At 43.2% G+C, this 12557-nt stretch overlaps 1 protein-coding gene across 1 annotated transcript; it reads left to right on the top strand.

Annotated features, from left to right (window-relative positions):
- The first annotated feature begins 2056 nt into the window (after positions 1–2056).
- LOC137665269 (lactoylglutathione lyase-like) lies at positions 2057–9709 on the top strand. The gene is made up of 6 exons (XM_068404144.1): positions 2057–2177; positions 3373–3455; positions 4851–4991; positions 5812–5879; positions 6952–7041; positions 9129–9709. Exons 1-6 carry the CDS (start codon positions 2097–2099, stop codon positions 9215–9217), a joined length of 552 nt encoding a protein of 183 aa, XP_068260245.1. The 5' UTR covers positions 2057–2096; the 3' UTR covers positions 9218–9709.
- Positions 9710–12557: the final 2848 nt, after the last annotated feature.

The following is a 12557-nucleotide window of genomic DNA, read 5'->3' as shown; positions in this document are numbered from 1 at the left end:
CAGGGAGTCGCCTATAACAATTACTTTTCTTTTCTCCTTTTTGGAGCTGGTTGCAACCCTCTTACTCGGTTGCTTCTGTTCACGTAGTCCCGTGGAGGGTCTTTCACCTAGATTCGTGTCTTCCCGACACTCGGGAAGACGCTCAGGCTCCAGCACCTCATACCTATTCTGCAGGGGGACGTGGGGAAGGGAGGAAGGTCGGGATGGGATTCGCCTGCCACCCCGAGCAGGGACCTGCCTCCATTCCCCCCCATCCCCTAGGTCTCTTCCTGCTCCTTGTGGAGGAGGAAGAGGATCCTCCACTACCCGGGGAGCATTAGGCCCATCCGTTTTCCCCAGGACAGGCAGGGAACAGCACTGCCCGCCATCCTCTTCCTGGGATGCTCTTGTACTCCTTAACCTTTCCACCTCCTCCTTGAGCTGGGCCACCAAGGAGATCAGGTCGTCGACCTGTTCACACCTCACACAGGTGAGGTCTCTGTTACCCTCGAGTGCCAGGGCCAGGCTCTGGCACTCCCTGCAGCCTGCCACCTGCACCTCCGCATGCTTCCGCGGCAGGTCCGTTTGGGTTGCCATGTCTTTTCTGGCACCCGCAAGGGACTTAGGGCCCCGCCGAGCGGAAACCATACCTGCCTGCCCGCCCTGCCTGCGAGAACTGCTGCGCAAACTGCCACGCCCCTGGAGCTGTGCCCTCCCCCGCCCCGGGACACACACAGTCACTGCTGACTCCCCCTCTCCCCTCTGGGCAGGGACTAGTCCCTGTCCTCCAGGAGGCTCTTTATCACCCCATCACAGGGGGTGGTGCTACGCCCCCTCCTCTCCTGATTCGTTGCCGGGAACTTCGGGGTCCAGGCGGGTCTCGGGCTGCTGCTCGGGGGGGCCCAGAGCACAGAAACTGTTCGCCCGCTACGGCCCGATCTCTTCCCACACTAACCTCAGTCGCTGCCGCCGCTACTGCAAAGTGGAGGATTCCCAAGCATGGAACATGAGGGGTACTGACTTCTGGCTCTCTTCTGAAAAGCTGAGGTGCCTCACCCAGCACTTCGGCTTTGGCAGAGAGATGCAGGCAGAGAGCCTCACCGACCTGGCTGGAGCTGTGCCTCACGGAGCTGGGAGCAGCCGCGCAACGGCCCAACCGCCAGCCGTTGCCCCCTTAGGCGGCGGCGCAACCGCTTCCAACGCCCGCCGCGAGGTGACGTGATAGTGGCGGGCGGGGGTGGTCCGCGGTAACGGCTGCGGCGCTCTCCCCCTCACTCCCGCCGCGGGAAGCCGCAGGCGGCCCGCCAAAATTGTACTCCCAGCAGCTGAACCGTAATTCTATGGTAAAGACCGTGCTGGGCACCGGAGAGCTCTGCGCGGCGACGTACCGTACGTTTCCGTGCTCAGGGGTTGGCTTTAAACGTACCTGTGGAAGTTACCTAAGCAACGCACTGAGAATGCTGCTCTGCGAAAGTGCTTTTCTCTCAATTATCAAAAGTGTATTTTTTTCCCCAGAGTATTCAATCCTGTTTTTCATGACGAGTTTTAGAAAAAAAAAAATATTATTTTTCACCTGAAATAACTTCATACTAAAATGCCACAGCGCCACGCCAAAGGGCGCCAAATCTGAACCCTCCCCCAGCCCCTGCAGGCAAAGGCAGAGCCCAGCACGGCTCGGTACCAACCAGCGCCCCGAGCTGTGCCGCAAGCAGGGCTGAGGGCACAGGGCCGGGTTCCCAGCCCGCCCTCGGGTGCCGGCAGCCGGAAGGATTTACAAAAATGCACCGTGCCGTTGGAGCCGGACACCCTGCGCCTGCTTTAGGCGTTTATGGTCCCCTCTGCCCGCGAGCGGCAGCTGGAGGGGCGCATCGTCACGGCAACCTAGACGGTCCACGGTTTCATTCCACGCTTCAGCTAATTAACTCCACACCCAGGCAGCTCCTCGTTAACGCTTATTAGGAACGAACAGGCATCCCTAAATCTAACCGGGCACCCCTACAGCACCCCCTGGGCGTCCCCGCTAAGCAGCGGCCCGCCTGCAGGGACGCCCCCCGGGGCGGAGCGGGGCGAGGCACCGCCTTCCTACGGGCGCCGTCGCGTCGTCCTCCTCTGCCGACATGGCGGCCTCGGCAGAGCTAAGCGGCCTCAGCGATGAGGCAGCCTACGGCGCCTGCTCGGAGCCGGATGCCAGCACGAAGGTGGGGTGGATGGGAGTGACAAGGACGCCCTGGGGGTGACGAGGACGCCCTAGGGCTGCGGAAGCGCCGGTCGCCCGCTCCCCTCCAACCCCGAGCTCTTTGCCGGGCGGACGTGCGGTGGATAGGAGGCGGCATGGGGCCGGGAAGGGTCCGGCGTGGGGGAGCGAGAGGGGCGGGCGGAGATGGCTGGGCAGGGAGCTGCCCAGGCACTCGGGGTGCGCCGCCCCGCCTTGTGCGGGGAGATGGTCCCGGCATCGGCCAGCCCGGCTCGGTTTCGCGTTTCGAGGTGAAGGGCGGATCGGCTGGGCCGGTCGTTGTGAGCCCCCGGCCCGCGTCCCGGCCCGCCATGGCGCGCTCAGCCGGGTGGGCGGCGGTGCTGGTGCACGGAGCGTCGGTCCTGCTGGAGCTAGGAGAGCCAGGCCCGCTCCGCGCTCGCCGGGGGCCATAGGGTGCTCCGAGGGCTCTTCAGCCAGCACCTGCCAGGGTTGCAAAAAAAATCCCCCAAAACATCCCAAACATTTTTTTTTTTTTAATTAGGAGAACCTTGTAATTGCACTTCTGTTGTTTTACATCTGTCTTTTTTTTTTTTTTAATACATCTGTCAAGGCTATCCTACTGTTCACTTTTCATCCACTTAGTTGTTCATTAGCCCTTGGTATATAAAGTTATCCTATGGCTTGAGGAAAATACCCTTAGAAAATTGCAGGCAGGTTTTGCTGCCAAAGTATCATCAAGCTTGACACACAAATTCAGCACCTGTGCAATGAAATAATAAATATAATTAGTCCAGGAGTTTAGCTGTGTGTCTGCAGTGAGGCCTGCTATCAAATATTCACGTGCCTACTGTGCTGCATGCAAAGTGGTTCATGTGCAGTACAGCTCCATAAAAGAATAATAAACATAAGAATGATACCCTTTTTTTTTGATACCACTGATAATATATAATATATATTGAGTGATACCAGTGGTGTTATTGTTTATTTGTTTTAAACATTATGTTACAAAGGCATATTTATTTAACACAAATCTGTACGTGTAGGATCAGGATAAAAGGTTTTATTTACCCTTAATGTAGTACTCCGTTTGTTACTTCTAAACCTGCTAGTTTTAGATTCATTATTAACTGGCATCTTTGTTAATAGCCATAATTAAGTTCTGGTTGATGTATAAATAATAAACCTTTTTTTTCCCCCAGGATTTTTTGTTGCAGCAGACAATGTTAAGAGTAAAGGATCCTAAGAAATCACTGGATTTTTATACAAGAGTTCTTGGAATGACGTGAGTAGAAGTTGTATGCCACGGTAAGTTTTTTTTTTTTCCTACTGTTCTTCTGAAAAGTTTTTGTTATTTTGATGTAATTATACTAATTGGTCTAAGTACATAAACAATGCTGGCCCATCAGCTGATGCCCAGTTGGACAGTCTGGCAATCTCTGAGAACTCCCACAGCACAGTTAATGCCTAAGCTGCAAATGAACTAATACTGGCCTTGACTAGAAATTTCCTTTTTTCTTAAATAGGTCATTAATTATCAGTGTACAACTTGCTTACTTCCTCCTCACTGAGCCTGCAGCTAACTGGTAACTTTTATGACAGTGCTTATAATCAGGAGTCATTGCTATAAATCTTGAAATTAAGTTTTCCACTAGTTCTCAGGTGTGGCTTATGACCACCTCGGTCATAAGAGACCAAGGCAGTGGAAGCTGGAGACAAGGTCCGAACTCAGTCTTTTGGAGAAGGCCGTTGGGAGGCAGATGCCCTGCAGTAGCCTAACGTGTTTATGCTAAGGCTCAGTGCACATTCTTGGCATTTGAAATGAGTTATTTCATAACAAAATTCTAGTATATTTTTAAACATCTTGAAATGAGTCCAGACTAAAGTAAAATAAGCTACTTCCACTTTAGTGAAAATGTGGGTGTGAAAAAGCAAAAATTAAATACCTAGTAAGCTGAAAAGGAAATTAGATTTGTTTTGCATGCCTGCTTCTTCTAGTTAAACGTCCTGCATAAAAATGGTTTGAAGTATGCCACAGCATCTCTGGAAATGAGGTGAAAATGGAGATGTATCAAATATTTCACCGGAAAGTGGGTGACTTTTTGCATCTAGTAAAGGGATAAATTTTATAAGCAGCTTTCTCCTCAAGTATTTTTTAGTTGCTTAAATTGTCACATTTGAAATGGATTTTATCATTATACATAGCTATTGAAATTGTAAAAATATTTCATCTAAAGGTATGTTTGTTTTTTAATCCTGCTGTGTTCTTAAACTTTGTCTGGTGCCAGTGAGCTCCCCAGAACGACTAAGTTTCAAAGTAAATCTTTTTATTCCTTGGTGATGTTTTAAAGTGGATAAACATAAAGATCTTCCTGAGGAAATACCGACAAGTAACAGGGTGGCAACCTCAAGACCTGAGCCTTTGTACTGGGTTTGCTATTCAGTTACTAATAATTTGGCTTTTAAGCATCTGATTCTTCAAATTTTTGTAGGTTTGTAATGTGTTCTGGACTGTTTCTATGTGATAGGTCAAAATGTAGCTATTTTAAGATGTGGATTGCAGTCGGAAAGGCAAAAAATCACAGCAGTAATTCTTCTATGGGGGAAGCATCTTGGTTTACTTGCAGGCTACCTGATGGCCTTTTAAAGTTACTATTTCAAAATAATTGTTGCCATTTAGACTGCTTCAAAAATTTGACTTTCCTACTATGAAGTTCTCGCTCTATTTCCTGGCATATGACGATAAAAACGATATCCCGAAAGATAAAACTGAGAGAACAGCTTGGACCTTCTCTAGAAAAGCTACACTTGAACTGACACAGTAAGTATTAATATAATAAGAGATGACATTTAGCTAACAGTGATTAAGCAGAAGTGGATGAGTGTAAATCCTGTTGGATTGAATTAAAAAATGTAAACAGTACTGTCAAAACATCTTTAGTGTCATAAAGCCTTAAAATACGGCTGAGATCTTGGATGCTTGGCAAGCTTAATCTTTCTCTTTCCAGAGCTCTTTCAAACTGCTAGGTGGAGAGTGGAACATAAACAGGAAATAATGCTTGCTGTATTTTGAGTGCCATCTGGGCAGGGAAGCCACAGAATTTAGGAAAACCCAGTGTGGTTAGAATTCCCTTTGGATCCCCAGAGCATCCTAATAATGGATAACTATTGCTTTGGCATCTGATCAAAAGAGGTATTAAATCAAAACATACACTTCCCATAAACAGGACAATTTGGTTAATGCTACTAATCGTTGTAATTGTGCAGAAAGATTCTCCTAAATACCCCGCTGTCTTGCTTGGCTTCAGGACCTGCTACCCTCACTGTTCCCCAGTGATGGGTAGATAAACTGACTCGTGCAGCGCAACCTTCTCTCTGTTCTGATGAGACAGGTGTGTCTCTGGCTCGTTCCAGTGTAGAACCTGAATGCTAGTGAAGGGCTGTGAACATGACTGGATTAGCCCCGAGACTATCCCTAGGACCTGTGACTAGGGAAAATCTTGATAGTTTAATGAATGCAGCCAACAGCTGAAATTCTCTGGTTTCTTAGGAGAAACAACTTATCCTCCTGAGGAAACGGAGTGTTTAGGATTTGTTAATTTCTATGCTTTTCTTCAATATGTAATAATTACTTCTTACAGCAACAGGGGCACTGAAAATGATGAGAAACAGTCTTACCACAATGGCAATTCAGATCCCCGAGGATTTCGTAGGTCTTTAGTTTTGTGTTTGTAGGTTTTAAGCTTTGGTTTATTGTGATTACATTTTTTCTCTGGTGTATTGAGGAAAAATGGAATTTCAAATGTATTTTAGAAAACATCTATATAAATTCTGTGCAAAGGTTATTGGATAAGTGTACACTGTAGGCTTTATTTTAATGAGAACTAGTAGAGAAAATATTTTAAACTTGTATGGGTGAAAAAACTTTTCTAATAGGTTACTTTGAAGAAAATGTACTAGCACTAGGAAAGAAGGGAACTTGCATCTCATCCTTTATCTCTCTTCTTCCAGCATGTATGCTGTGAAAGATCGTGAAAATAAGTAAACAAATGTGTTTCAGGGTAATGAGCCACAGTTACGCTTTTTATAAAGAATCTAATCCTTTGGCAAGCAACACATGCTAATAGTAACTACTGAATGAAGAACAGTAATTGCTGTTGTGTATCAGATTATCATGGTGTTTAGACTAATTTACATTGGGATTTCTATTTTATAATGCACTGGTTACTCATTTTAAGCTAGAAGGAGAATTCTGTCTGTCTGTAGCACTGAGGATAGTATTTGTGTGGCTCGATCTGGTATTTTGAGTGCTTGAAAGGTCACTGGCTTGTGAATTAAGTTTCATACTCAGTCTAGCCACTTGATATTTAAAGCTTCTGAACTGATTTATAAGCTCAGGCCTTGCATAGTGCTGGTGTTAGTCTCTACAAATACAGGATTAATGATAACCTCCTTGTCCTGTTGAACTGAAGAAATGCAACAAAATCTTGTTATGGGGACGTGCTTCGAGAAATGAAATACAGATAAAACCGTTTGATTGAAAATCTTATTTTTTCCTACTCTAGATAATATTCTCACCTACATAATGAGATATTTTAACTCTAAAGTTCCTATTTTAAAAGGCATTATCAAAAAGCCAACTTTCTGAAGGAGAATAATGTTGAAGCAATGTTTTTCTTGTATACAATCATATCTTATGTGAACTACAGGATGTAAACTTTTTTCCTAGAATACCTAGCAATACTTACAGTGTTCTTCACTCTTTTTACCTTGTTGCACAGGACACATTGGAATTGCTGTCCCTGATGTTCACAAAGCTTGTAAGAGGTTTGAAGAACTAGGAGTGAAATTTGTGAAGAAACCAGATGATGGTAAGTCTTGATCAGAAATGCAAGTCAATTTTTTTCCTTGCTTTTAATACGTTCTGCCTAGTAGATCTTCCTGGGAAACTGGGTAATACATTTCTAGTAGTTGTGACTGCTCAGAAGGTGCTAGAACCAGTTACCCCTGCACCCTCTTACAGTGGGCAAAACTGACAATAGATCTATCTCAGTACCAACAGTTAATCAGTCTAGCTAGGTGCCTTCTGTATGTAGTCTGACCTTCATCAAAATTCACATGCTCTGTTGATGTCATAGTTTACTATGTACACTACTGCCTGGAGTTATTACAGATTTTACTTTAACATGGATCAAATTCCCACATTTCATACTTGTTTGGTTCTTATCATATGAAAACAAGATGACTCGGAAGACATAATTACTCCCACCCATTAAAACCGAGTAATTCTTGATTTTTCTGGCTATTTTTATTTAAATCCACCTAACACCACCTACTAGCTAATTATCATTTTAACTGTTCTGTCAGCTTTGGTAGAAATAGCCTCGTTAGTCTATAGCATATTTGACTTGTATAACTTTTTAGTAAAAAATGCATAACGTAGAGCTCAAATGTCTAGAGAGTACATAAACAAAGAATGTCTATGTCAAAATAGCCTAAAATGCAGAAATCAGTGATGAGAAGTCTTGCATTTTTCAACTGGATTCTCTTTCATGAAGAGACCTCGTAAGAGTTGTATGACTGATGCGTTCCAAAACGGGCATCTAATACTCATCAGCATGCACAAATCTGTGATACTTCTTCCTTCTGGCTATAGAAACTAGACTGTTGCCTGTAGTAACAGTGGGGTTTTTTTAGTTTGAACGTAACATTGGTACATGAGGCTTCAGTTTACATGTATTGGAATCGATCTTTTAGATTCCTTGCTAGAGGAGTAAGAACAAGTAATTGAAGACAGACTTAAGTGATTTTCATCGTATTCACTGTGTTCTCAGCTGAAGCAAATGTAAGAAGTGTAGCTGAAAACTTAATTTGAACATGGATTTCTTGATTTAAAAACTGAACGTAGTATTTCTAGCATTTTAGAGTTTCTGAGCCCTTTTGAATTCTTTCAGCACCTGTTGAACCCTGAGAGAGTTGAAGTGAGAGATCCTGACTTTGATTCTGTATCACTGCACAGCTCTAAGGACACAAGAGGAGAAGCTTAGACTGTAAATGGAATAAATCCCAGGAAAGAACTCTTGAAGCAGTCCAGGCAGGGGGAGAGCAAAAGCTGTTTTTTAACATTAAGAAATGAAATTGGTGCAGCAAATGCTAAGGAGGAGGAGGAAGTTTGGGATTCACATTCATTGTTTGTGAAGGAGTCTGAGAGACCCAATGTTATTTTTTTTCCTGCGTTACTTAATCAAACATCTACTATTCTCTCAGAAGTTTTTGCAGCTAGAATATATTAAGAATTAGGTTGGTTCTATTACAGTAAATAGCCTCATAAAGCAAGTGTGTGGTTAACACGTTAAGATGACATGTTAAACTTTGCTATCCTGATCTACTGTTGAAGAGAACTTTTGGGGACTCTGTTTTAATAAGTAATATTTTTTCCAACAGTAAAATTTAAAACATTCCTGCCCTGCATTTCTGTTTTATGAAGGGATGCAAATATGTACTGTAAACCACATTGGGGGGAAAACCAAACAAAAGCCAGTAACATAAAACTTCAGTGTGGAGGCAGGAATGATGGGAGAGGAACACAGGATTTTATACTGGCAAAGCCAGATACCAAGAAAATATCTCAAAACATCCTGGAGCACAAAAATATTTTTCTGAGTTTAGAGGATGAACACTTACAGGGGCATAATGCAGAAAACTCCAGTCAACAAAAAATAAAATTTCAAAGTGACTTTAAACTACAGCTTTGTTGAGAGTAAGATTGCCAATTTAGCATACACAGATCTAATGCTAATTAAAAACTAATCTGGATGTTTTCAAAATTAGCTGTCTAAATTTAAACTAATTCTCATGCAAAAGAAAAAAAAAAAGGAAAAATATTTTTCAAAGTAGTCATAACATTAAGAACTAGTCATGTAGTCTTAACTTTATCTTGTATTTTTTTTTCTAATAGGAAAAATGAAAGGACTTGCATTTGTTCAGGATCCTGATGGCTATTGGATTGAAATGTTGAACCCTAACCACATGGTGACTCTTACTTAGTTCTAATGAAGCATATTATATGAGAGAGACCCGCTTTCAGTCCTCTGAAGAAAATCTGTAACAGCATTTGTGAAATTCTCACTTACTGGAGAGGAATCAGTGATGTTCAGAGTCTCCTCTAAAACTATCCCCTGGGACCTTGCTGTACTTGAATTCCTTTTTTCTTGTCCTGTGATGCCACTGCAATTTGTTTCCAATTAGGAATACTCAACCATTTTTTTGGAAGAGCATTTTCACAGGTTCTCCTCTTAAACATTATGTTAATATTTCACTAAACACTACGAAAAGATAGGTGACCAGAAATTCACTGCATTTCACACTGTTTAGATTTAAACTGACAAAAAAAAAATCGTGTGTTTCTACTGCTAAGCTTCAACGAGGAGGAAAAAATTACCCAAAACTTCAGAATATTTTTGTAATGAAGTCAAAAGATCCTGAAGGCTTCATGCCCTATCTTGTATACAAGAAAATAAAATGTCAGCCTAACTTTGACTTGAGTAGTAGCATGTTTATAAAAGTCCTAATGTTGTATTATGCCAGGCAAAAGTCTTTGAGGAGCAGCCTTAAACAAGAAACTTCATGGAGGCAACAAATCAATCCAGCAGAAAGAGTTCAGTCTTTTAGCTTCTGGCTGCTGATTGACAGCCAAGATAAAAGGTCTCATAGTTGCTAACTCACAGTGATCCTTCTTGTCTCTTCCAACACTAGAAAGAACTTGCTCATAATTTTTAATGAAAGTCTGGGGCTATATTTAACTTAAACACTCTGTATGTTCTGCATTAGGAAATTAACGAAAATCTGAAACAACAGTTTCCTACTAGTAGATGTTTTGATCTGCCCTCTCAAAACAAGCAATGGTTACTGAAATGATACCAGTAAAGAGCAGGAAAACATGTAACATTTACATATGTTACACAAATTACTTGATTTTAAGCTGTTCCACCTGTCACAAACAATGTAAACAATGTCAAGTTTTGAAATCCTGTTGTTTCTTCCAACAACCAAAAAACCCTCTGCCCTCTCTTAGTGTGGTTCAAGCAGCGCTTAACTCCTACTAAGTCTTCAGTTATGCGACTATTGCATAGTGTAATGGCATTGCAGTTTACTTCCAAATAAAGCATTGCTGAAAAGTACAAAATAATTTTAAAGCAGTATGACCTGTTGTTTTGCTAATTGTTGAGTCCTAGATAACCGAAAGGCTATTTGTTTTGGTTTGCGGATTCTTTTTTGAGAAGAAATCTAGTGATGAAGATGAAGTGGGAGTACAGTAGTGAAGAAGATAACTGTGTGACTTGATGTTTTTGTTTAGCCTGCACCCGGGGCTAAACAATAAGCAGTTGTTCTATCACCCAATGTCCCTTCCCTAACCGAGAAAGGGAATTCACAGAATCACAGAATGTTAGGGATCGGAAGGGACCTCAAAAGATCATCTAGTCCCATCCCCCTGCCAGAGCAGGATTGCCTAGACCATATCACACAGGAACGCATCCAGGCGGGTTTTGAATGTCTCCAGAGAAGGAGACTCCACAACCTCTCTGGGCAGCCTGTTCCAGTGTTCGGTCACCCTCACCATAAAGAAGTTTTTCCTCATATTTAAGTGGAACCTCCCGTGTTCCAGCTTGCACCCATTGCCCCTTGTCCTGTCAAGGGATGTCACTGAGAAGAGCCTGGCTCCATCCTCATGACACTTGCCCTTTACATATTTATAAACATTAATGAGGTCACCCCTCAGTCTCCTCTTCTCTAAGCTAAAGAGACCCAGCTCCCTCAGCCTCTCCTCATAAGGGAGATGTTCCACTCCCCTTAATCATCTTCGTGGCTCTGCGCTGGACTCTCTCTAGCAGTTCCCTGTCCTTCTTGAACTGAGGGGCCCAGAACTGGACACAATATTCCAGATGCGGCCTCACCAGGGCAGAGTAGAGGGGGAGGAGAACCTCTCTTGACCTGCTGACCACACCCCTTCTAATACACCCCAGGATGCCATTGGCCTTCTTGGCCACAAGGGCACACTGCTGGCTCATGGTCATCCTGCTGTCCACTAGGACCCCCAGGTCCCTTTCCCCTACACTGCTCTCCAACAGGTCTGTCCCCAACTTGTACTGGTACATGGGGTTGTTCTTGCCCATATGCAGGACTCTACACTTGCCCTTGTTATATTTCATTAAATTTCTCCCCGCCCAACTCTCCAGCCTGTCCAGGTCTCTCTGAATGGCTGCGCAGCCTTCCGTTGTGTCAGCCACTCCTCCCAGTTTTGTGTCATCAGCGAACTTGCTGACAGCGCACTCTAATCCCTCATCCAAGTCATTAATGAATATATTGAATAGTACTGGTCCCAGTACCGACCCTTGAGGGACTCCGCTAGACACAGCGGAGAGAGAGAGACTCATAGGTTAAAATTTAAACAGATTTAATAAAATAAATAAGGAAACCAGTATCAATGGTAATACAAAAACACACAAAGTTATACTTAGCCCACAGAGTGGTGGCAAGTTGCTCCAGGGATAGCAATTGTTGAGAAAAAGGAAAAAGAAGAAAGGGAGAAGAGAACGGAGCAAAAAGAGGCCCACCCCTCCCGAGCAAGTTTCCCATTTATAGTGAACCTGACGTTAATATTACAGAATGCACCTGTGGGCCAGCCTGGGTCAGCTGCCCTGGATTTAACTGCTAAGGGCCTTGATCACCATACCACAGCCTGCCACAAACTAAAACAAAATGTAACAGAAACTTTATTCTATAAACTGTATCCCCACAAAACCATGACACTTGATTAGAAGGATGTTTTAGTAACTTAATGTGCAGAGTTAATAATAGCTGTCAATAACTCCCTGGTTTATAAATTAAAACAGAAATGTAGAAAGTATTGCATTTGATTTCTGCTATGCTAATACATGTTAGTGACAAATGCTAAGTATTGCTGTCCTCTCTCTTTATCTGAAAATTCCTTAATTGTCTGCCTCATCTTAACAACACAGCATATATAAACTTAGTAATTTTACAGAGCTCCACATGAAAAATAATTCATAAAACTTAATCCGAGATATTTTGTTTACCCTTGGAAATGAGTAAAATAGATTATATGCTTCATCTGAGCTTTAGGTGTTGGAAAAAAGAATGTGAGAACTATTGTTCTGCTTAATACCCCCTATGGATGTGCAAGCAATCATAAACTCATTGGAAGGTAGACATAGTAATGCAAAAAATCTTGTTTTTTTTAGTTTTCTGTTATATGAAGCAACCACGATATTTTAAATGGTCATTTGTATGATATTTTCTGGCTGATCTCTACAGTGTCCACAGATACTGTGCTTTAGGTGGTGCCTTATCAGTGTCATTCATACAC

The sequence above is a fragment of the Nyctibius grandis genome, chromosome 1 (assembly GCF_013368605.1).
Source record: "Nyctibius grandis isolate bNycGra1 chromosome 1, bNycGra1.pri, whole genome shotgun sequence".
NCBI classification, from domain to species: Eukaryota; Metazoa; Chordata; class Aves; order Nyctibiiformes; family Nyctibiidae; genus Nyctibius; species Nyctibius grandis.
This window is presented reverse-complemented; position numbering and strand designations above follow the sequence as displayed.